General features: G+C 41.5%; 2 protein-coding genes across 6 annotated transcripts in view; both read right to left on the minus strand.

The window, feature by feature from the left end:
• Nucleotides 1-649: 649 nt before the first annotated feature.
• JPT2 (Jupiter microtubule associated homolog 2) lies at nucleotides 650-12234 on the minus strand. Of its 2 annotated transcripts, none has more exons than XM_049790948.1 (5): nucleotides 12124-12234; nucleotides 6486-6634; nucleotides 5841-5983; nucleotides 3861-3906; nucleotides 650-3105 (listed from the first exon to the last, which is right to left on the minus strand). In XM_049790948.1, exons 1-5 carry the CDS (start codon nucleotides 12165-12167, stop codon nucleotides 2921-2923), a joined length of 567 nt encoding a protein of 188 aa, XP_049646905.1. In that variant the 5' UTR covers nucleotides 12168-12234; the 3' UTR covers nucleotides 650-2920. The 2 variants fall into 2 exon arrangements, with proteins under 2 accessions (XP_049646905.1, XP_049646906.1); XM_049790949.1 differs by lacking the exon at nucleotides 12124-12234 and adding an exon at nucleotides 11278-11943.
• Nucleotides 12235-14767: 2533 nt separating this feature from the next.
• CRAMP1 (cramped chromatin regulator homolog 1) overlaps nucleotides 14768-25174 on the minus strand; it is a 51666-nt gene continuing 41259 nt past the window's right edge. For 2 of the 4 annotated variants that reach the window (XM_049790989.1, XM_049790988.1), the window contains exons 18-21: nucleotides 23618-23852; nucleotides 23157-23321; nucleotides 22383-22528; nucleotides 14768-19391 (exon numbers count right to left, since the gene is read on the minus strand). In XM_049790989.1, the coding sequence (XP_049646946.1) occupies nucleotides 19227-19391; nucleotides 22383-22528; nucleotides 23157-23321; nucleotides 23618-23852 (711 nt within the window). In that variant the 3' untranslated portion in view covers nucleotides 14768-19226. The remainder of the gene's footprint in view (nucleotides 19392-22382; nucleotides 22529-23156; nucleotides 23322-23617; nucleotides 23853-25174) is intronic. The other 2 variants (XM_049790990.1, XM_049790987.1) reach the window with 1 other exon arrangement.

Below are 25174 nucleotides of genomic sequence, written 5' to 3' on the forward strand. Positions count from 1 at the left end.
CTCAGTGCAAAATACAGAAGTTGCTGTAGAAACAAGTGCTGACTGACATGCTCTGTAAGGCATCACAATCTGTCAAGTAAGGGATGAATGCAGCAGATCTAGAACACCCTGGCTGAGAGGCCACCATGTCCAGTTCACCCAGAACTGGAACTTCTGTAGCTGTAGTCACCTCCACGTTGTCGTCACCTCCATGCTATCAGCCAGGACAGTTTTGACACACGAGGAGAATTTTATGCACTCACCCAAAGTGTAGAAGTGGGGGTATGACTTCTCCACATCAAAAGCATCCCCTGCTCAAGGGGAATTACTACACTACTCTACATATAGACTTAAAATATTTGAATATTTAAGTATATTTACAGTATTGCTGGAGTGTAACAGCATCCCTGCGTTGTACAGAATGCCATGCCCACAAAAAGGCAGTGAGCTGAACAGCCCACTCTTGCTACCATGCCTTCACACTCCCCAGGGATAAGAGGTCTCATGAGCAACCTTGAGCAGGATGTCACATCTCCAAAGCATACTCCCCAGTACAGGCCTGAAAAGACTTGTGCAATTTTTCCCATTTCAGATAACAAAATTTGCCAGTGTATCTACGTTGAACTAAATTACCGATTAATTTATAGAAGCAGACATCTACAGCACACAATGAAGTAACAAAATACAGAGGTTTATTGACAATTGCATGATTTATCATTTGATTTCCAATCCCCTTCTGTCCCGGAGAAATGCTCTTATCAATCTTACTTGATGAGTTGAAAACATGGTTTAGATTCCAAATAAAGAAATGCAAGAAAATGAACATAGTTTAACTAATTTAAGGCCTAGTTGGAAGTTGCTGTTTAAAAGACAGGCACTGTAGCCAATGTATATCAGGTACTGAAAGATGCCAAGTCTAAGCTCAGTATTACAGACAGCATCAATTACACCAGACCCTTCAATGCAGAAAGCAGCCTCTGTTTGACTTTTCCACATGGTAGCCTTTTAAAACCCTGTGCAGTACTGGAACAAGGAATTGAAACAGATAGATGTGTCTGAGACTCAGCCAGAGGCTAGACAGCACTGACTCAAGAATAGCTGCTAGGAAAAGATGTTTGGAAGTTACATAAATCTATTCCAGGGTTACAGTTAGAATCACTGTCTTGTTTCCCTCGGGGCCAAATAACAGGAAGCTCCAAATCTACCTGAAAAGGTACAAAGGCATTGAAATCCCTACTTTCCATGGCTATCTCTACCCTTAGCACTGCCCCATGTATTTCACTTTCACTATTTGAAAAGGCAACTAAGTCTTCATGCAGTCATCCCACTTCTGACATCAACTGAACTGAGCAGTCTAGTAAGACCTATAATCACAGAGTGTTTTAGCACCTGGCACAGAGATAGTCCCCTGTGAACAGTAGCAGTTCCCTGGGAACCTGGGCTAGAACAGCAGCAGATATATGCAGATAAGGCCACTTGTTCTTTGGTGTACCTGAACAACTCCTGTTTCGGTATGTCAAATTTAAAAAGTCACTATTAAATACACTGAACAGTAAGCACCTAATGTTAACATTCATATATCAAAGCTCTGGATGTGATCAGAAAGTCCATTCAGAGAACAAATGATGGGAGCTACTCTCCCCAACAAATGTTTGTGCAAAACATGCACGCCTTCCAAACATGATTTAAGATAGCCAGCACAACCAAAAGGTTTGTATTGCTAAAGTCTTTGTTTCTCCAACTAGGATAGTCTACAGCATGTCTCAAAACAACTACAACTGTGGTTTCGGGAGAATCCATGTAGTTCTCCCAACCTTACCAACAAAAATCCGAGGCAGTCAAAGGCAAACATAAGGCTGACCAAAGACAAGAGAATTCACTAACAGAGTCAGCACAGACAAACAAAAAATGCACTGTGGTGAAGACAGCAGAACAGTCCTGGTTTCTGCAGGGTACAAAGTAAAAACCTTTGGAGAAGCTAAGGCATTTCTATACAGGTTGGGTCAAAGCTAGCTGGCTGGACACCTCAGAATATTCTCCATCGTAATTGTACTTTAAGTTGTTTGTGTTCAAAGAGTACCATAAAGCTATTGTTTGCACCCACATCTTTACCAGAAAATGTGCAAGCACTCAACCAGGATACTTTAAATAAAAGTCTTCTAGAAGCACCTACATGAAACAGTATGTTGTATTGATATTATCACTTGTCAAGAGCTAGTCATAGTAATCAGCAGATTACTGAAGGCATCAGAAAGGCCTGAATACTCTGGGGAGGGGAAGCCCATGATATTTATTAACATATGATGGTTTACGAGTATAAAAGAAACTTTCAGCATGTTTTGTCCTTGCATCAGCAATCATGTGCTGCAAAGCAAGAAAGGAGAAAGAGAACCAAAGACTGAAGACACTCAAAACCACGGTAGCACTACTTGTTCCAGTGGAATGTACTTACATTTTAAAGTGACTGCAAGTCAACTCACACTGTGAAGCTGCATTCTATTGCCTAGAGGAAAGCACAGCCTACCTGCTGTGCTTCAGAATCTTTCAGATGTGACCTCCAGGTGCCTACCCATTCACAACGTTTTACACGTTGACTGTATAGATAAGCCTGACTCCACAAGTGTCCTGAGCCACTAGCTAGCTAAGAACCTAACAGTCCAACAAACTTACCACAAAGTAGCACTGATCTTTCACAAAGTTACACTAATGTCCCCTTCTGCCACCCACCCAGGCAGGCCAATACTCATATCTTCCACAAGGCACCCTTTCCCTCCCCAGCCCTCCCTCCCCAAATCATCAGGTTATCCTTCCTAAACACTTTAGCATAACCATCATCCATCTGCCTAAGATTCTATCCACAAACAATAGTCTATAAACTGACCTTGCAACCACAGACAAGAGTTTCTGTGCAGACTCCGTTAGTGAAAGTGAACAGTTGACCCTAATAGAACGCAATACTGGATTTCCCCCCTGGTGGATTGAGAACTTTGTTGTGTGACCGTGGTCTTGGCCCTAATCGGGGCTCGTGATTGTCTATCTTGGGTTCTGGCTCCTTGCATCGCTCCTCTTTGCCCAGATCTTTTTTCTCGCCTCCATCTTCCAGCTGTGGTTTGATATTTTCTGTAGCTGAATAAAAAGAAAATGGATTAGATCAGCTTGCTATTCTGTACCGCACAAAGTGCCTCATCTTCTGTAGGCTGCATTATTTCCCATGTCTCTCATCCATAGCACGCTAAGGTTTCTCTTTATCTGTTCATTTTTCCTGAAGGAAACAGGCGTTGAGGAAGACTTACCCTTTTCACAACAATTCCTCTCTTCCTTCAGCAATCTTTCTAACAAGGATATGTAGGCTAAGCAATGTACCTTCAGAATTACTCTGGCAGTTCCAGGCAATTAAGAGATGCAACATACCAATGAATCCTTTCACACTGAGCTTGAAAGCAGTGTTCCCATCATTCTTCAACAGTAACTAGCTGAGCAATGATACATTTTGTCACTCAGCTATTTGTTATTTACAACTACAGGAGGTCAAGATTACACACTTGAAGGAGATGGCAAGGGAGGAAGAAGCAATCTGATAGGATGTTTTTCTACATAAATGGATTCCATATATATCCATATAAACACACATGGTATCAGCAGAGTACACGCACACACACATAGTATCAAGACTTACACCTGTGGTGTTCTCCTCAATAAGAGGAAGAGGACCATTTCCCCGAGACAAGTAATTAAATTTCTGACTAACAGAAGAAAAAGTTCTCAGTTATATTATCTTAAACACCAGCCTTAGTCTTATGTTTTGAAGAGGAAGCATAAGAAACTACTCCTCAGAGCTTATCTTCTCAAAGAGAACAGAGAAAGGAATTTCTCTTGCTGACCTTCTAGCTTCTTTGGTGTTTCGTCTTCTTTCAAGACAATGTGGTCCTGCAAAGAAACCAAAAACTATCTTAGTGTGTTATCGTTCTCAAACAACAACTCTGTCACAAAATCCGTCAAAAAGTTTTGCTTTGTTTCTGATCTAAGTTTATACATTTATCATGGTAAAAGCCAACAGCTGCAGACACTGTGTGCAGACCTTCAGCCCCTCCACCCCTACATAATCGCAAAAGCCGTGGCAGAGATAACTCCTATGTTACATCAAGGTGTACATCTTGGACAATTCATTGAAACACAGACGAAGATGCTACATTAGCTCATCAGAGGCTTAAAACTTTGTCTATAATAAACAGTTCAGTCCAAAGGTCTAGAATTACTGTTCTTGTCAAGCACCCACTACCACCCAGGATAAGTCGGTATTCACAACTAGAACACAAGCAGCCCTTCAGCACTCTATTTATATCCAGCAATTACCATTTTCAGTGAGTATCTGTAGTGACCCAAACAGTCAGGTAATTACAAAACCTTTTAAAACCATTTTCCCAACAACCCCAATTGATTGTCAGAAATACATGAAATACTTCAGAAAAGCTTGCATGTTTTCCCACTCATGAAATTCAACTTGCCGTAATTTTTGCAAATATGCTATCTCCTTTCCAGCCCAGGATTTCCCACAATTCCAATGCTCTAATTAAAGACATGGGAATTTCCAAAGCATTGTCCTCTATTTAGTCATGAATTAACAGGAATCAATGTTACATAAAAAAAAACCAAACACAAAAAACCAACTAAAAAGAATCAGAGACCAGCCTGATAAAGGGGTACAGAGGAACAAAACAAAGCCCTTTCCTACACCAACAGCACTATTCCTGACAAAACCTAGATCCCATTCTTTTTTTTTTTTCCCTTCTCCTATCTTATGACCCAAATCCCCCAAAATATACTCCAGAGTCTGCATAAAGTTAGGCAAAAACACACTACCAGCACCTTCAAATTTAAAGGGGAAAAAGGAGGAGGGGAAAAAAAAAGTTAAATTGGACTAATCTTTTCTTCCTAAGGTTCCAGGAAAAATGAGACTGCTACTGCTTTTTCAGCACAAAGACAGCGAGCTGTGTTTCACAGGATGTTAAGTTTCCATGCCATTTGACATGTTAAAAACATTGCCAACCTAGTAGCTACTCACTTAATAGTATCAGCTTAGAGTAAGGCAGCAGGTTGTAAATCCAAATATAGGGTATTTAAATCCAGAAATAAAGTAATTGACAATGTATTCTCCTTTTTTCCAAAACTAGATTTGGTCATAACTACAACCGTCTCCAGCTACCACACATCTCAGCTTAAAGATCAAAAAGTAACAACTGATACAGCAAGACACACTTTTGTCTGACATCACAAAATCAAGTATGTGCTGGACCTGACACTTTTTCACTGTTGATCACTTAAGCTTAATCTCCTGCTAAACTGCTTTCATGTTGAACATAGATATACATATTTAAGAGAGGTGAAGGGCACAGCCAGGCCACATGAAGATTTATGACTGTAGCTCACTGGTGTTCACTGACTTTCAAGAGTTGGCATCAAGATCACCTCTGCTAAACTGCAGAATAAAGAGAAATATCTTCTTCCTATCTAGCTTAAATGCTGTGTGGCTGTGTGTGAAGAACTCCAGCTGTACCTCACTTACAAGGAAGACCAAAGGCTTCAGAAGCATTTTTTTCCTTTTTTTTTTTTTTTTGAACACACATCCACAGTCCAATTAATAGTTTTACTGCAAACTACAGAGCATGCTGACATCTGATATACCAAAAATAACAAGCTAACAAAAAGAAACTTTGGGAATGACTGTCTAACTTTAAGTTACCCTATGCATAATTCAGGTCTGTCATCTTAAAGAGAATACAGGCATTACATTGTGACAAGACTGTAAGATGACTCACTGAGCTGCTAGCTTCTTGGTTTGACAGTGAAAGAAGTACAAATACCTTAGGCTTATTTGGGTGTGCTCGCACAACACTGGTAGATACAGGAGACCCAAAGATATCACTTGTCTTCCCACCAGGTGGATTCATGCGTGGACGAGGCTGAGCAGAACTAGAATCCTCAAAAATACCACTTTCTTTTCCCCCTGCAAGGCAGTTGTTAGATATTACTTTTTTCTAGATGACTTAGTTTTACAACACTATATTAAAAAAAAATTTAAAAAACAAGAATGCAAAGACTTCTAGAACCCTACTGCCTAGAGACTTACTTTTGCTTGCCTGAAGATACTAGATGAAATCCTTTGTTACAAGAATTCACTAGAGTATCTCAGATTCACAGCTGAACTCGCTGCAGCTAACTGATGACACAGCTCTAGAACAGAAGCAGTTTCCTTTCATCATTTCCTAGACTTCAACTAGGAAAGAATTAGACCTGGATGATGTGCTAAAAAAGTATGTGAACATGTAGATCACTGAAATATTCATATATTCAGAAGTCTGAGTAGATTTATTTTTCAAGGCCACTCAATTTGTAAAAATGCAACATAAAAACACAGACAGATCACAGTGTTCCACTTCCGGAATACGAAACCAGTTCTGTGCTACAATTCAGAACCCAATCGTGTTGAAGGAGGTGGCTGCTCTTACCTGGAGGGTTTGTTCTTTTTGGAATGTTTTGAGGTTCTTCTGATGCTCCAAAGATATTGGATGCCATCCGGTGTGGCCTGCTTGAAGAAGAAACTTCTTCTGTACTCCCAAAGAGATTACTCGAACCTCCTCCTGGGGGCTTCAATACCCTACATTGCAGAATGAGAGAAGAGACAAAAAAGTTTGTTTGAAATTTACAGCATTTAATATATTTGATGTCCCCTCCTCATTCTCCTTTGTATGTTATGAATAACTATTCTGATTTGAACTTACTTCAGGTAATTCTGCTATGTCCATGAAGTATCTATTTTTCAAGAGCTGTTCTAATAAAATATTCTCAAGTTCAGCACAAATATTGCCAGCCTCCTATTCAGTCAACTTGATCATTATGTTATCTACAATTACTTGGAATAGTTGTAAAAGTGCCACCAGAACAAATGGCTATGCTACCTGCGGTGTTCCAGAAGCAACAGGAGATTAAGAGAAGACCTATGACTCTGGTTAGTATTTTAAAAAGAAACAGTAGAGAATCAGACTGTCTGCTAAACTGCACATACCAACTTTGCATCTGTGATACAATTCAAACTCATTGACTTCTAATAAAGGCAGACATCTCATAACTACTAAAAAATTTGCTAGTTTCAACCATCAGTTATCATATTAGCTGCTGTAGAGTTTAGAATGGAAAGGTGGAATGCTAAAAAGCCAAATTTTTAGTGGCCAAGATGCAAATCCATTACAACCAAAGCTCTGCACCAGAGGTATATCAAATGGATCCCCATAAAAATTGGAGGTTACAATAGAAATGGACTAACTTCTTGAAAACCTACCAAAAGTCATGATTGTCCTTGAGTCCACAGTTAATACCTATGCCTCGTTCAACAGACTTCAGGTCCTGCCCTGAAAAGGAACTGCACTACTACCTGGGAGTAGAATCAGTGGAATTAATTGGAAAATTAACAGGAAAAGCATGGGAAAGCGATGAATACCTAGGTATCAAAAATAATCTTTACAGTTATGTCTACTTGACCAATTACCCACAGTCTTAGCAGCTGAGCAAAAGTAGTAGTTGAATTATACCTCCTCTAGCCTGAATATTTGATCTGGGACCTAAACTAATCTTAGAGAACACTTATAAATTGCAAGATCTTTATTCCACTCTACCTGAACAGAATTCAAACATCAGTGAATTAATAAACACTACCCCCCACCCCTGTAGATCTGTGACAGAAGCAAGCCTTTTCAGGTTAGGTATCTGCCAGGCATAAATAAAGGTTCCTCTCCAAGCCAAGATCTGCTCCAATTTAAGATTTAATTTCACAAAAGCAGAGATATTTGGCTTCCCTGTCAGAAAATGAGCGTTGTCAGCATTTCAGATGTAGGATGCAGAAAGCAGTTTTATTCTCTTTGGGAAGAAGGAGAAAAAAGTTCTTCTTTTAGTCTGGGAGTAGCTTATATAGAAAGAATCGGCCTCAGAGAGACTGTCTTTACTGGCCAGTTTCAATATTTTAATCCTTAGTATGACTGTGGATTTAATGAACCCCTTTAGCTTAAGGGAATAACTAGAATTTCAGTAGACAGGACAACTGTATTGTCCACTGCACAGGTAAGACCATATCTACGCAGAAATTTTATTTACAATTTAGTGTCCAACAGACTACAGATCCAACTATGCTATAGCCTTTCCATGTATGTTAGAAGATCTAAAACTGCTATTAAACCAGACATCATATAGGCAAATTATGTATTTTGATCATTCACAATGGTCTAGAAACCATGAGGCAGTTTAAGCATTTAAGCTTGGGAGATGGAAGGAAGAGAGAAGGGAACAGTAAAAAAAAAAACAATTAGAGTTTGGGAAGGGGCTCCTGTTAAAAAAGTAGGTCTGCTAACATCCCTCATATAATTTAAAAGATTTCTGACTTTACCCATTCTTTTCAGCTATTTTTTTAGTGCATCTAGTCTTTCTCGAGTTCTAAGCATACTAATCTAAGTATACTATCAAAGAGATTGAAAGGAAGAGAAACATCATTTATACAGATAGGAGTTTCTTACACTATAGATTCACTCCATTTACCATGCTGTTTTCTTAACACATGCCTACAAGCGTAGGTGGAATAACAAAATAACTACATTCAAATCTCTTTTAAGAAAAACAACAAGTCACAAGAATCAAATTACTTCTCATTCCTGCAACTGGATTTAAGATCCATTGCAGAAAAAAATTCTAGAGGAACCCCATTTTAAGATTAAAGGTATTCATTATTCAGTTAACAAACCTAATTAAGCATCAAAAGAAATCCAGCACCGATTGATGTTACATTATCCTCCCATTTTCAGCTCAGTATACATACTAAGAAAACCCTACTGTTGCAATGAATAAGTCAGAGGCATCACTTGAGGTGCTTACGAAGCACTTTGAAATCAGCATAATAGGTGACCTTTTCTGCCAGCATCACTCAAAAGAATGTCTTGACTCTACAGACATGAAGTGGATTTGCCTCCTCAATTTCGGAAACTTCTAATTGTTAGGAGCTTTCCAAATATTCCATAAACATTCAAGTGGCTGTGACACCAGGTCCATAAAATTCTAACTACGGCAAAGTCAGATAACTACGTTATTCACAGGAATTACCAAAAATAATCTTGAAGTACAGCAACAAAATCTTTCCGTTTACGATAGCAAAGAGGACAGGGTTTTGCACTCCTTCACTTCAGCCAAAAACTGGGAAGAATACAAAGCTATTTTCTTGCCTTGTAGCCTCTAGAGCACTGCTGACCACCTTGTACTCCCACATCACTCAGTTCTAGATCAGAGTGAGATGTGCAGGTCTCCCAAACCAAATAAGAAAATAAGATCCACCCTGTGAATCCTACCAAGGGAAAACAGCATGCTGAACTTGATAAGCCAGTGTGAGCTGCTTCAACAGAGTACAAGGAAATTCAACATATACTTTATAGTAATTTTAGTTTATATTGGTATTATGCCAGTTTACATAGAGATATTTTTCTGTCTTGTAGCCAGAGAAGTTATTCTTTCTTCCTTTGCAGGGCGGTAGGTGTTGTTTTATTCTTTTAAACACTAATGAAAAAAGCCCCCTTTGTTTTCTATGCAATCTAAATCTGCCCCTCCTCCTCTTCCCCCTCCCCTCCAGTAGACTAGAAGTCTGTCAATTCATCTAGAATAGCTAAATTAAGAACCCTACCCTGTAAGTTTAAAGCCTCTACTAATTGCTTTGTTCTCTTCTGGCAGGCTTGAAGAATTTTAATTAGTTATTGTGGTCTTTTTTTCCTACATTCTAAAACACTTAAATTTGAATGCCCTTTCCTCATTAAACCTTTCAGCCGACCTATGGAAGAGGTGCCAAGACTTACCCATTACACTGACTATATATAAATATTTATTTTTTATTTTTTTTTTTACATCTGTCTGAAAGTTAAACACTGAAGTCCTACCAGATTTCAGACAGTTCTAATAAAGCAGGTAAAATAGGAGAGTTTCATTATACATAAGAGACCACCACTAAGGCAACTAGCAGAAAGCCAGCCAGAAAGCAGGTGTTAAGGTTTGCTATACCAGGCTCTAAAGCAAAGACCAGAAAGTTACTGGGGGCACTCCTGTTGTTGGATCAATACAAACTCATGGCTCATTAAACAGGTCACTCAAACAAACAACAAGCTTTGTTAAGTCAGTTATGCTCTGGATCTGAAAGCAATATTGTGCAATAACACTGATGGGGAGGAGGAGAAGAACGTGTATTACATTTCCAAGATGGCTACCTTTACCATTTTCAGCTCCATACAGTAGTTGCTAAACTGCTCATATACTAGACAAATTGAGGATACATAAAACCAATGCACCTTTATAGTGTGCACAACAGTAGAATGGTAGAATTCTGTCCTGCTTTGCTTTCAGAGCAACAGCAAAGTGTCATTATTAAAGTTAATAAAGTTAATAAAACTAGGCAGTTAAATTTGATTCAGCAAACTAGCTGTTTACTGTATCACTGTACACTGGATCACTGGAGATACATCTCACTGGGCAATTATTTAAGTGGAAGTTTTCATTTAAAATATTTTTAGCATCATTTATTTCTAACAGTAATACCCCGTATTATGAAGTTCTCAAAGTGCAAAGCATTTGTTTATAATTTCCTCACAAAGATTTTCACATTAGGAAGAGTTATTTTTTCCCCACTTCCACAGCTGTTGGTGGTTGCTGCAGGGATTTTGAATTAGGCTCAGTTTTAATTAGAGAAACTTCTACAGATCAAGAACTGCAAAAGGATTTGCATTATCATCAAATAAAGTTTTGTTTAGGGAAAGAATAGAATAAGCTCTGGAAAAAGTGTCCTTAAACCACGTACTTTTTGCTTTTGATAGCACAGGCCATATGTCAATAGTCACCATCTCGGAGACCACTCTATAAAAATCCATTAACGTAACGTATTGCACTGCTGCAGTATGCACGCATGCTGTGCCAGGTCTGTTTATATAGTCGTGTATTGCCACAATTTGTCCTCAGGCACGATGAAAACACTCTGCCACAATGCCAGAGAACAAGCTGGAACAAGACCACCTTTCCTTGCTGTTAACTAAAAAGTTATGATGGTCTGCATTCCAGGCTCTATCCAGAAACCCAATTTATGAGTTAAACGTGGTTTTAAAATTACCATGAGAACAGAAGCTGCCTGGAGACTATACTAAGGGCAGTGGATCCTCAGAAGTCTTTTAAAACCAGGTCATAGCTTAGAGCAACCGGAAAAAAAAGGCAAACTTAAAGCACCCTTACACAATTTCGAAAGCCTTCCTCCCCTCCGAGCACATGACTGCCTGGCAGATGGATTGACCGTTCCAGCTCCAAGTTACTAGGATATACACCCTCGTCCAAGTACAACAACAGAGTTCAACTTCGTAAGGCAAGAAACAAGCTAACACCTGCTTACGCGGCCGTTTGCGTTGGACCCCCTCAAAGCTCCACAGAGCGTAACCAGGCCCACCCCCCTCCTTGAGGGGGTACGAACACGGGGGAGAAGGGACGCCACAGCGCCAGGCCTTTCTTCCCGCACGGGAATCCCCTCAGCATCCAGCTCGGTAACCCCCGCAGGCGCTCACTCCCCCCCTCCTACCCCTCCCAGGGGCCGGCCCTGCCCGGTCCCGAGCCCAAGGCGGCAGGCACCGCCAGGAGCGCAGCGCCCGCTCCCGCGGCGGCGTCACCCCCGCCCCAACTCCCCGGGGCGCAGGAGAGGTAAACTGAGGCACAGCAAGGTCACGGAGCAGGCGCCAAAGCGCCGCCGCCCTGCTGGCTCCTGCCCTCAGCGGCTACCGGAGAGGTGGGCGGCGCCGCTCCCGCCCACCGCGGCCGAAGAGGCCCCTCCGTACGGACCCACTCCCCTCAGCCGGAGCTTCGCACCCCTCAGCAGAAGCCCTCCCTCCCCTCAGGGCCGCGCCTCAGCCGGAGCGCCCCCCACGCTCCCTCTGCCTCCCAGCCCTCAGCCCAGGCACCCGCCCTCGGCGCCACGCCTCAGCCGCAGCCCGCGCCCCGAACAAAGCCCCGAACAAAGCTCTGCGCCGCCACACGGCGCTTCCCCTTTCCCCCTTCACCCCCGCACCGCCACACCCGCCCCCGCTGCGCCACCTGGAGCTGGGCTTGGCCGAGTCGGCCTCGGGGCCCTGAAACATGGTGGCGGACAGCAGGATCGACTCCACAGCCCCGCGCGCGGCGTTCCGCCTCAGCTGCCTGGACAGCAGGTAGCGCCGGCGGGCCCGCCCTGCCCTACCCTTGGTCGACCCACCTGCCCATCACGTCGAGCAGCCTATCGAACGCAGCCCGCCCTCTCGAAATCCCGCCTACCCGGCGAGCCTCGCAGAGGGAGGGAAGCTCGAACGGAGCCCGCGTCGTCGTTCATCCTGGCCGCCTCCCATTGGTAAGACCGCACGCCCGTCAGAGCGGGCTGCAGAGCCATTGGCTGAGAGGAGGAGCGAGACGAGCGGCGGGAGGGCATTTAAAGGGCCAGGTAAGGTAGCGGTACCCCAACGGCAAGCGTCTGGCAGAGCAGTGCGGCGTCAGCGGCGGGCCCGGTCGCCTTCCCGCTGAGGGGCCGCGGCCCCGGCTGTCAGCCGCCCGCTCCGGAACGCGTAGTGCCTTCCCCGCGGACTAGCGCCCAGCCGGCCGGGCCTCTCGGGCGACAAAGGCCAGTTTTTGCCCAGGGAGGGGCGGCGCCCTGCGGCAAACGGCTGCGAAAGCCCCGAGAGGGCTCGGGCCCCGGGCCGTGCTCCGGCCGCGCAGCCAGGGCCCTGGGGACCTCGCATGGGCGTTTCACCTAAAATGGCTGGTGTAAAGCAAAAATCAGGAGGAAGGCCGCTGTAAGGAATAACCTGACGACTTCAGTGCCGTGTCTGTTGGGAACTGCTGAAGCTTCGCCCAGCTTTGTCAGGGAGGAGCGGGTCGCACCTCTGCCTCACGAAGCGCAGCAGGTGGGGAGGCAACGTGCCTACATGGTTATCGACCCTAGCGTGTGATCGGATCATAAAGAAATCCACCCTTCCATGCTGTAGTTCAACCTCTTTCCCTGTCTCAGGGAGCGGTGTGCATGCATTGACCACAGCTCTGCAGCTGAAGCAGCGTTAGGCAGCTGCCACGTGAAAGCCATCGGTTTTCCAGGAGAATCTGGGCTGGGAGGAGCTGGTACAGCTACACTCAAAGAGTCAGCATTTGCACAGCCTTTTTAACCAAACATTTTTCATTGATAGTAACATTACAAGTTAATAGTTTCAGCTGAAGGTTTTATTCAATGGCTCCACTGCTTTCCATGTGCCAAGAAGCAAACTGAGGCAGCCATATTGCTGCTTTTGTCTTGAAGGATTTAAAAAAAATCCAAACCACACAAAGAAAACACCACACCAAAAATACGTACTTTAACTGCAACATCTTGCTTTGTTTCATTTCTTGCTTTGCTAATCGTTCTTTACTTCCAATTCACTCTTTCTGTTTTACAGTGTTAAGTTTTGGTCATTAAGGGTAAAATTGGATAATCTGTGAGAAAAGAAAGTGGCAGGATTCAGTACCAGCTTTGGCATAAGGTGGCAAAGAGCTGAAGGTCTCGTAGCTGTGAGCCTTTGTCACAGCATGGTGGAGGTGAGAAGCTGCACAGAAAGAGCTCAAACTCAGTCATGTAGCCTAGTTTTCTTGGTACACAGATGCTAGGGCTCAGTCCTCACTTTTTGGATGGAAAGGAGGCATCAAAGAATACTACTAATGAGGGTTTTGTTGAGCTTTTTAAAATGTTCTTCGCTTCTCATCATCTGGTTTAAGAATACTCTTGCACTTTCTCAATGCAAAATTAAACTAAAGCTGCCATTGTATATTGCAAAGACCAAAATCCTGAAGGTGTACACAAAAATGAGTTAGTTAACTTAATGACATAGATCACAGGATAATGCAACTTGAAAGGAACCTCAGGCTTAGAGTCTAACCTCCTGCTCAAAGCAGGGTAAGCTAGATCAGACCAGCTTCCTCTGGGCTTTATTCAGTTTTGTCTTGGAAAGCTCCAAAGACAGACACTACACAACCCTCTCAGGGCAACCTGTTGCTCTTCCTGATTGTCCTCAGGGTGAAAAAGTTTTTCTGGTAGTGGCTATATAAAAAATGATGGCCTGAATACAACCTCTACATCTAAGTTCCTGCTTATCTGAAGCTGTTAAGGAAAAAAAAGGTAGGGGGGAAAAAATAAAACCCAAGATATACAATACCTTTTTTATTGTACCTTTTGCTTGGTGTGGTGATTTTGTTTGTTGGTGTGTTTTGTTTTTTTGTTTTTTTTTTTTTTTTTTTTTTTTTTTTTTGTTGTTGTTGTTGGGTTTTTGTTTGGTTGGTTGGTTTGGTTGTGGGTTTTTTTTTGTTTTTGTTTTCCTTTCTTCCCCTTGGTACTGGTGACCATGGATGATGAAGACAGGACATTCAGGACAGACAGCCCTCTGGTTTGACCTATTTTCTGACACTCACAGTTAGCAGATACTATTGGGAATGGAAGCTGTAAGGCAAAAAAAACCCAACCAAAAACTTCTCTCACCATGGTGAAAATAATGAAAATTCTGGAAGGAGAGATGTCAATGATTTCACTGAAACCAGAACTTCACTTTGGAAGGCTTAACCTTATGGACAAATATTTAGCACTATCCACCCTCTTCCCCCCAAAGGGGCCATTATTATGTAAATAAAGGTTAAATGGAAAAATCTGATCAGGCATGAATGGCAAGTAACACACTGGACATAAGTTAGACCAAGTATTAGTATGTATTTATGCACAAGAATAAAAACAGCTTTACAAGTTGAATTGGAAATTTAAACAGAGGAAGTTTAACAGCTTTTGTATATTATATTAAATAACCAAAACACCTTTTTCCAAAATTGGTAAAGAATAAATAATATAATTTACAATATGGTACAAAAAATAATCAGTAAGGACAGGCATTCTGCTTTATACATACACTATATAGGTATATTTATAATCTATAAAACAAATTCACATCTCAAACAAGCCAGAAACCTTAGATGATATGGCTTAACTATTATTAAAAGAAACAGCATTAAATTTTGCTGCCAGAACCATAAGCTCTAAAGCAGTTATCATGTTTCAATAGTTAATGATAACTTATTGCCGTAGTGCTTGCCAAGGTTTCACTTAGTTAACATTTACAAATTGCTGTGAAATTAAGAGATTCAAAGGTTTGAAAAGGTTAAAAAAAAGTGCAGTACTTTCCTTATAAATGCATCTGAAGTCTGAGTGTAAAAAACAAAACGCAACTTAATTTCCACTCTGGGATCTGCGGAGTCAGTAAATGAGATATCTTTATAGATTAGATTTGATCCAAGCCATTTAGTTCAATTTAGAAATATAAAGAGGGGTGTCAAAAAAAAAGGCTTAACAATGCCATATTAAAAACAATTAGTATTCCTATGCTTAGTAGATTTAGTGATAAAGGATAAAACGAATTGTGTGGGTAATGAGGATGCAACACCCAGCAGAAAACCCAGTTAGTGTGCACATGCACACACGGGTGGATCTAATTCTTAGGATGTAGTACTGCTTTTCACCCAGACTATGATGACAACAAATACTGATTTTTCTGCCATTCACCTTGCTGAACTGCTCAGAACTTCCTTATTGTATATAGTCACTAAACCAACATGGGGAAAGGCTAGAGCAATTAATACTAGAACTGGAGGTTGTTAGTGTCCCTCTCCAACCACCTTACAGTGCCCCAAGAAGCTATTAAGCTAATAAAGTCATGTTTACCTCAAAAACAATCCTGTGTGCATTTCTGTATAACTTGCTTAGGATAAGCTGACATTGTTACACATACAGATTTTTTTACTTCTGTTGGGAAAGCTGAAATAATTAAAATTGAAAAATCTTTGTGTTTAACAAAAATTAAATACACGCACATAAGCACACATGTATGTATGTGTGCGTATATACACACCCCTCCTACACCCCCCCAATTTTTCACTTAGCAGTCTTAGGCACAAACTGATGGTGATCAATCCTGTAAAGCACATCCACCTAAAATCTAGAGCTGGTGGAATCAGAGGTGTGTTTAAGTGACCTTTGACATATTAAGGGTAACAAATTCTGCATCAATTCAAAATTACCACAATGCTGTAAGTTATTTTAAAGTTTTTCCCTGATAAGACTTACTTGTCCTGAATGGGCTTTATTACTAAACTGCAGTTTGCAAAGCATTACATTTCTGAAATCAAATTCTGTTTCGTAATGACAACTTTTAAGAGGCTGATGACAAACACATTTCTAACCACAAAATTCTGAGTGCTGAACTGAATGACCTCTGTCATTTCCACTTTATTACTTGGTGGTCCAAGTCTAATCGCAAAGGTTCAGTACGTTATAGTTTTCTGATCACATGGCATCATTAAAAATAGCCACTATTCTGACTTCATTCTGCAATTCTATTATTCCCCTATGACAACTGAATGGGCTGAGAAAGGCCAGCTTGACACCTCCCTGTACCAGATGGCAGGAAGTCTCCACAGATCTTGAAGCAAGTGCTCCACCACAACACTGGCACTTATTCTCCTAGACAACCTAAGAGTCAACTACATCCACTCCATTACCAGCATGGGCAAAGAAGATGAAATGTTTGTCAAGCTACTTAAATACACTGGAGACCATCAGGCTGGTCTTTCAATATTTAGAAGTTTAAGAATGAGTGTTCAGATTTTTTTTTTAATACAGTACTTGATTAGAATGTATCACATCTCCTCCTGCATGTCCTGTAATCCACAGCCACAGTAGGAGCCCTCTACTTTTGTCCTGCAAGTCCAAAGGATTTTTGGAGGTACAGCATATAGGATAATCAGCTTGCTAATGTAAGAAGCCAAAACCAAGAGGAAACAATCTGGGAAAGACTGAATGAAAAATACAGCTCAACTCTTAAGTAAAATTTAAAAGTTTTAGAGGGAGTGACTCTTGACATTAAGGGGTGTCCTCGCCATACCAAGAGTGAATGCTCAGAATGATACAGTCCTCAGCATTCATTTTTCTGACAGCCTTCAACTTTTAGTATTCTAGGTTTATATCATTTCTTGATAATTGCATCAGAATTCTAAAACAAGGCTCTGTAAGAATAACGAAAGAGAAATAATGACAGAAGGACTTAATATCCCACATGACATGCAGTCAGAATAGGAAGTTAGCTCACAGGTATGAAATTCTCCATTCTTCCAGTCATGATCGTTTTCTTGCTAGTAAATACAGGTTTGCCTCCCTGTTGGCAACATCCAATTGCACTAATGCTGTTTTGACACGTCTGCATGGTTTCTATGTCAAAGAGCAGAATGTAGCAACCTGACACATGGGGTCTTGGAATGTCATCCAAATCTCACTACTTTCTGAGTGAAATCAGGAAGGTTGCTCTGGGTCACACAAAAGGTGCATCAAAGAACTTGTTACATTTTCTATTAACAACAGAAAGCGAAAGGCAAACTATATAGCGGTTAAAAAAAATAATCTACATAAAGCAGGGTAAAAAAAGTGACTGGGAAAAGAGCAAACCCAATCAGTGCATTGTGAGCAAAGTTACAAGGAGAAACTCCCAGTCAAATGCCTTGTAAAAGTAGCTAAAGGCAGGTAGAACTACATCCACCAAGTATAGTGCAAGTTGGGAAAATGAACCCCTGATAATAGCCTAAGAGATGGAGAAGTTTTTGTTTATTTATTAGTAATATAAAGTTGAGGTTTATATAGGACTAGCCCCTTGGATAAGTTCAGAGCTACTTAAAATAGCCAAAGGACATTCTCTTACTGGAGAAGCAGACAAGTGCTTAAAAAAGGGGCACAATAAAGGTATTCTCTCTCATGACAGGTAGGAAAGGAAATAGGAAAAGTCTCCTGAGTTATAAAGGTAGAATCAATGGACAACCAGCTGTACAGAAAGTAACTTCATATTCCTTTGAACCTGCTGGTATCAGGATCTGGGTCTTTCAAATATTAAAACATTAAATGCATAAGGGTTTAGTAGAGGGCGTACCAGATCCACTAGTGCCTAGGAGTGACTATAATGAAAAATGATGCCCTGAGGTACTACAGAGCACCTGGAATTCACAGAACAAGGAGGAAATAAGGAAGGACTAAGGGATTAAGCTAGGACTTGACACCTCTCCTCTTCATGACACAAAACAGATCTGAACAACTTTAGCGTTAACATATTATTTGTTTCTATACATTACAATATTCTTTCCTATTTCCTCTCCCAGGTAAACCCTTGGGTTTTGTGACAAAAGGTGGCAATATATACAGGTTTCCAGCAAAGCCAAGACTAATTATGACAAAGCTTTCCTAGTGATTCCAATAAGCTCTTTTGCAGTGTTTCCCAACATAAAAAGCAACCGTTCTTCAGGGAAAGCAAAAAAAAACCACTCTCCCACTCATGGGATGAACTGTGCAGTGTGATGAAGAATCTCAAAAGTGGAGAATATGAGTGCAGTCAGGATGATGATGATTGTGACATGTGATGGGGTTTGAAAATAGCAGAAACTCCCCAAGGATCCATGCAGTCTGGGAGTAGGGTAAATCAGAGCTCCCCTACAAAACAAGAAAGCAGGTACGTGCCCCTGCTGGAATGGTCAAACAATAAAACATAGCCAAAGAAAACAGAATGGTCTATAAAAAACAAAGCATCGTAGAGTTGCAGCGACTGTGAAGAGAGTGCAAGAAACTTCAGTTTGACTGATTGATAAAAAGAGTGCCAACTAGGACATGTCAAGATGCAAAATGGTTCCCATACCCACCCCCACCCTTCATCCTCCACAACTTCAATGTGGATCCCAAATCATGGCATTTTGATTACTACGCAAAAAATAATTCACGTAGGGGAGCTTCTGGCAATACCCTTCCCTGCTTGAGCTTCTTGCTTAGGCCATTCCAAAGTACAAGTCCAGGACTGTCCCATAAATCTGCCATTGTATATCACTGAGGCAGGGGACACACCATTTCCTGTAATACTATTCCATGTTTTGTTGTTCCCATATATTGCACATTCCAGGACTTGCAAGTACTTCTTCAGACCTTTGAAGACAATGCTTCTCTTTTAGGAAAAAGTGCACAAGACAGGGACAACTGAGCCTCAGCTGCTTTTCTACAACCTGCCCTTGCCATGATCCAGCGCTGCAAGCTCCAACTTTAGCTTAATAGTCTATACCAGCCTGCTGGTCTCGTACACTCACTGTGAGAGATCCCCAATTGGGGGACCACCACCTCCTCCATCGAAGAGAATTTCCCTGCGGGTTGGCTCAGGTATTGATAGTTCCTGGGCAAGGTCATTAAAACGAGATATGTAATCTATGCTGTTCTCATTCATCATGCAAGCCAGCTGGGAATCCACCACCTAGAAGAAACATGAGAGAAAAAAAAAAGAGAGATATGTTAGTAGAAATTTCACAGAATCACAGAATTGTTTAGGTTGGAAAGGACAGCTTGAGATCATTTTGTCCAACCATCCTGCTCAAGTAGGGTCAGTTAGAACAAGTTGCCCTGGACCTTGTCCAGCCAGGTGTTGAATTATCTTCATGAATGGAGATTCCACAACTTCTCTGGGCAACCTGTTTCAGTGTTTGACCAACCTCACATTAAAAAAGTTTTGTTGTGTTCCAGTTGAATTTTCAAGCGTTTCAAATTGTGCCTGCTGCCTCTTGTCTTGAGAAGAGTTTGGCTCCCTCATCTTCATTCCCAGCCTCTCCTCATATGAATGCTACACTTTATCTTGCTTTATCTGAGCTAGAGAACAACTTTTATCCATAGCTAAATGGAAGTCTCTAAGAAAAAAAAAAACCAACAAAAAACCACCACCAAATTTATAGTCTCAATGGGCTTTACCTGCCTATCCTTAATTTAGCATTAAGGTACACTAGTACAAAAACTCTATAGATATTTACCTCTAACTTAATAACTGCATTTGTAAATAAAACTGGATTCTGCAGGACACTTAATAAAACACCTTTCAAAATTCTCCCATCATTAAAGCCATTTAAAAATTATTCTTGTTTCCTCTAAAGACTCCCACACAAACCCACATCTGCCACAACAGCTGCTCTGGTGTGCCTGAAATGGTGGCTTAACCCATTTTCTACTGAAGGCAGTTTGTAAGATCAAGGACTGCAATGTCACTTCAAATCCACACAAATAAATTATCATATATTCCTTTAATTAACACACACCTTGACGGATTCTCACCATCAAGCAAGCAGAATCTTTATATTTATGCCAGGAAGTGGAGCTGTGTGTGGAGTCTGAGGCTGTCAAGGGCACATTAAAACAGCATGAGCTTGCCGCAGCTTCTGGTTACAAGGTCTGTACAGAACCTCCTTATCCAGATCCAAAGGACAATGGCTGAATGACATTCTCCTTCCATCACGGCGAGCTCCCACGAAGTTACAACGTACATGATGTTACACTGAGTCAACCACTGTAAACTGTAGGATAATTAACAATGGCAGGGACCTGAACAGGTCTCTACTTCAACCTCCTGCTCAAAGCTAGGTCACCTAGGAAGACCGTCCAGCTTACTCAGGGCTTTATCCATGTTAGTTGTAAAAAGCTCTGAAGACAGACACTGCACAACATGTCTGGGCAACCTACTCCCCTGCCTGACTGTCCTCAGGGTGAAAAAGTTTTTCTCTATATGTAGTCAGACCCTTTGTCAATTCAGCTTTTGCCTGTTCCTCTCACCACACATCACCACTCCGTGAAGGGCCTGGCTACATCTTCATCAAGTACTGGCAGGCAGTTGGGGCCCTCCTGCCCTGAAGCCTTCTCCAGGTTGAACAAGCCCAGTACTGTCAGCCTTTCCTCACAGACAGGTGCTTCAGCCCCCTAATCATCTTGGTGGCCCTCTGCTGAAGTCGCTCCAGTTTATCTATGTCCTTTCTGTAGCTGATGCTCAAAACTGGTCACAGTATTCTAGACATGGTCTCACAGCTGTTGAGTAGAGTGGGATAATCATCACTTTGTTCAATATACTGGCTATGCTCCTGTTAAAACAGCCCACAATGCTGTTGGTCTTCGCTGCTACAGAACATCCTGGCTTATGTTCAGCTTGCTGTCTATCAAGATGCCCACGTACTTCTCAGCAGAGCTGTTTCCGAAACAGTCAGTCTCCAGCCTACATTGCTGTCAGCGTTATTCCTTCCCAGGGGCAGGACTTTGCGTTTGTCCTTGCTGAATTCCATAATGTTCCTGCAGCTCATTCCTCCAGTCTGCCTCTGTCCCTTTGAAAGGGAGCTCTATCCTCAAGCATATCAAAGCCTTAATAACTGCTGTCTTCACTTTACCCCTTTGAAAGACTTCAAAACAGAAGGATAATTCTACCAACAGAGAAAATAACTCAGCAGCATAGCACCTTTTGCCATTGTCTCAGGTAACTTAGTATTAACCATTTCCTGCTTCTTCCTTCTAGACTTATTTATTTTTTTCTACCAGTCCTCCAACTGTACTGTAGCTGCATCAGTATTAACCTTTCTCTCAATGCAGCAGTACACTCCCCCCCAGCAGGAAACGAAACTTCTCCAGGCAGGGAGAAAAAAAAACCCTAAACCCTAGAGGCCGCAGGCTGAAATTTGAACTGACCAACTGAGATATGCCAGGTACACTGAGGTGACCGTCTTGGCCAATAGGGATTAAACAACCACAGGTCAGATTCGACAAGGGTATAAACGGGGTCCCACCAGAGGACATGTTGGAATCAGTCCTCCTCAGAGAAGCAGTCTGCAGTCAGGGACTCCCCCTTGGGTTGGGGCACTGCCTGAGGTAATTCCTCAAGGGAGAGAGCCTTCATCTTTTAGGTGAGTCATATGTGCATTTTGGAGCCATCATTTTAAATCTTAAGAATTCTTTAGTCAGCTGTGTAGTATTAATTCCCTTTACATCATTGAGCCTGTGGTTTATAAAATGTTACTGGAATTCTAAATAACTTTTCTATTGAAGAATAAATCTGTGCTTTAACGCCTGTTGGATTTGATTGTGTGGGCACCTGTAACAGTATTTTCTATTCCTGCTCTACAAAGCAAGACACACAAACCAGAAGGATTATGACTCACTCTGTCAAAACAAAGATCTGTCCAACAACACAAACATGACCTCCCCCAGCAAAAAGAACCTGGGTCGAAGGTGCTCACAACAGCTTCTTGCACCAGCTCTGGTGCTGTATACCCTCAAGTCATTTTACATCTTTCCGTTAAGACTCTAACTCTGTTTTACTAAGCTAAAGTGCAAATGTCAAAGTGTCTTTGCCTTGAGTATCTCTGGAAGGTATGATGGACAATATACAATAACACTGCACTACAAAAGGAAGCAGACAGCCGAATGTAATTTGATGACATACCTCTGCTACATCTGCCAGAGACCGTGACACAAAAGAGTCCCGTGAGTTTCCATCCAGAAGGCTGGGTCCCAGTAAGGAGGTGCCACTGGTAGTTCCAACAGGAGTTGGCAACATTTTTCGTCCCTTCTCGGGGGAGATGAAACTTGCTATAAAGACAGTAAGTCACTGCACTGAGTGTTTGCAATTGGGAGCATAAGGAGAAGGATAAGGAAATAGAAAACGGAGGAGAAATCATCTATTTCTTCTGTCTCTTAAAAATTATGTGTTACCAGCATGAACACCATCAGCATACTGCTAAGAATACAGAGAGTCATTACACCAGTCCCATTAAATATTAATTAAAAAACCCCACCAAACAAACGCCAAACAAACCCAGTGATCTCATTTCTTTGAGATTATGCTCACCAAGCATAGAACGAAGCCTATTTTTCCAACAGCAGAGCCAAGAGCATCTTTTCCTTTTGGCAGAACAGCCAAAATGTCTCAACCTAACTGATGAGTCAGGCTCCAAACAGACTACAAAGAACTGCCAAGGAATTATTTGTCCCAAGGTATGGGCCCCAATCTAGCAACAGGATCTTTTCAGGAACAGACTTGTAAAGAGAAAAAAAAAATGTATTCAAGGCAACACTGTTGAAATGAAAGCAAGTAGTAAGGGAAGAATTCTACAAATGTCCTACTGGGTTTACAATTTTCCAAAGGATTCACTTCTAATAAAGAGCGCTCCCCCACCCCTGCACCTCCCCGCCCAGTTCTCTGCATCCTGACACTTACAAAACAAGCTGCTGAGAGACGAGTCTGTGGAGTCATTGGGGTACCACTGGGGATCATGGCTGGGAGAGGCAATCCAGTTCTGTTGAGGACTACTGGATGGGGACGGAAGACTTTTGGAGCTGTCACTGCCGTTCAGTTTTGCAGGAGAGAGAGAAACACCTTCACCTGTAAGCCAATGTCAGGAATCACTGATTCAGTCAATGCGGTAAAGTTATAGGATACTGCACCAATTTCTGTTTAGAAAGGGAAGAAAACCCCACCAAAACACCAAACACCAACAACCAAAAACAACTCCCATATATGTTAGAAAATAAAAGCCAGGCACATAATTTTATTTCCAACAGGTATTAAAAAAATCCCCAACACAATAACTGCTTCCTGGAAAAGTTTCTGCTGACATGGGAGAGGACAGGATTTCTTTTTTAAGGTAATAGGAAGACTTTACCTAAGTTCAGACTTACTGTATTGACCAGAGCTGATAGCTATTTCAATGATGGAATCACTGATTTGAGTGGCAGGTTCTCCTTGAGAAAGCACGTCTTCAGGTGGTCCAGGCAGAGAAATATCCAAAAGAGCAGAAACATTGGGAGGAGAGAGCCGGGTACTGGAAGCCTCTGATGAGGGAAGTGGAGGGGTGGAAAGACCATTTTGGAGGGGAGCCTTGGACAGTTCTGACAGAGAAAGGACTGATGTGCCCTGTTTCAAGAAACAAGAGTTAATTGTTCATAGATTTATGAACGACTTGGAAATCTGTCTGAAAAGCAGCAGCTTAGCTCTTAAGCATCAGATTAAAATCAGACATTGGGGGGGGGGGGGAAGAAAAAGAGGACTAATAATTCAGCAGATAATATTTCTAAAATTTTAGGAATATATTATTTATATGATAAATTTGTATTATTTTAATGAAAAATATCTGTAAGCGTGAACAAACATGCTTCAGCCCACATCCTGCCAAATCATCTGACAAAATATGGGTCTGTAACATTCCAAAGAATGTTTAATACAGCCTCCGTAACAGAAACAAACATAATAATAAAATGAACATGATTTTGATGAACCTACAGATATTTCTTAAGAATTAAGTATTAATTTGCCTTTGTGTAGGCAAAAAACCTAGAATTGCTTGGAGAGTATATAAATATTTTAAACTGCTAACTCACTCCTCTTTACAGCCAGACTTCCCAAAACTCAACTGATCTTTTTTAAGGAGTCTTGTTATTAGTACCTCATCACAGAACTGTTTGTAATTTTTTTCTGATGTAGTACATAAAAAGCTGTCCTGAGAGCAAGAACCAGAACGTAAGGCCCCATTATTATAAATAAATGCCTAGTAGGTTCATGTCCTAACATCTGTGCTGTAAAAAAAAAATAAAATATTCCTCTCCCTTATGCTTTCCAATCAAATTAATGTGACCTCTTTTGCATGTATCTGTCACAGGAAGGGTGGAAACTGCTTCCACTGAAAAAAAGAAAAGCCTGTATCTGAGGCTTAAGTATCTCACACAGGTCCTGCATTCCACCGGAAAAGGAAGTTGGGGATAGGACAACAACACTCTTACAACTCAGGTGCTGCCACAGTTACTTTTAAAGTATCTATGTCTTATTGGATCTAGCATGAAAAGTGATTGTCTGAAGAGGAAGTTGGCATTACAATCGCGCTTCTAGTCTTAATATTCCTCCTTCAGAAACATACAAGTTGCAGGACTCCCAATTGCTGAAATTTTTCTTTGTTATGTCTAAAATACACACATATGATATAGCAGAGCAATTATAAACTTCTCCACTGTATCAAGAAATACATAAAAACTGTTTGTCCTTCAGAGGTCAGAGATGGTCAGCTTTGCTTTGCTTTTTTAGAGAGCAGCACCCACATAAATTTAAGGAACCTTCCTAAATTTCTTTAAATTTCTTCAGATGCTAGAGGTTTCAATTTCCACAAAACAGTATCAATGGTGTACAATTACCTGGGAACAAGGGGTTTTAACTAGTAATACCATTGGTGTTTTCAGAACATTACC

The sequence above is a fragment of the Accipiter gentilis genome, chromosome 33 (genome assembly GCF_929443795.1).
Source record: "Accipiter gentilis chromosome 33, bAccGen1.1, whole genome shotgun sequence".
NCBI classification, from domain to species: Eukaryota; Metazoa; Chordata; class Aves; order Accipitriformes; family Accipitridae; genus Astur; species Astur gentilis.

Bases quoted from the DNA above. Each gene is read 5' to 3' on its own strand.
- JPT2 (XM_049790948.1), bottom strand. From the start codon at position 12,167: ATGTTTCAGGGCCCCGAGGCCGACTCGGCCAAGCCCAGCTCCAG. The intron at 6,635-12,123 runs GTGGCGCAGCGG...TCTGCAATGTAG, and splicing joins TCGGCCAAGCCCAGCTCCAG to GGTATTGAAGCCCCCAGGAG. The intron at 5,984-6,485 runs GTAAGAGCAGCC...ACTGCCTTGCAG, and splicing joins AAAAAGAACAAACCCTCCAG to GGGGAAAAGAAAGTGGTATT.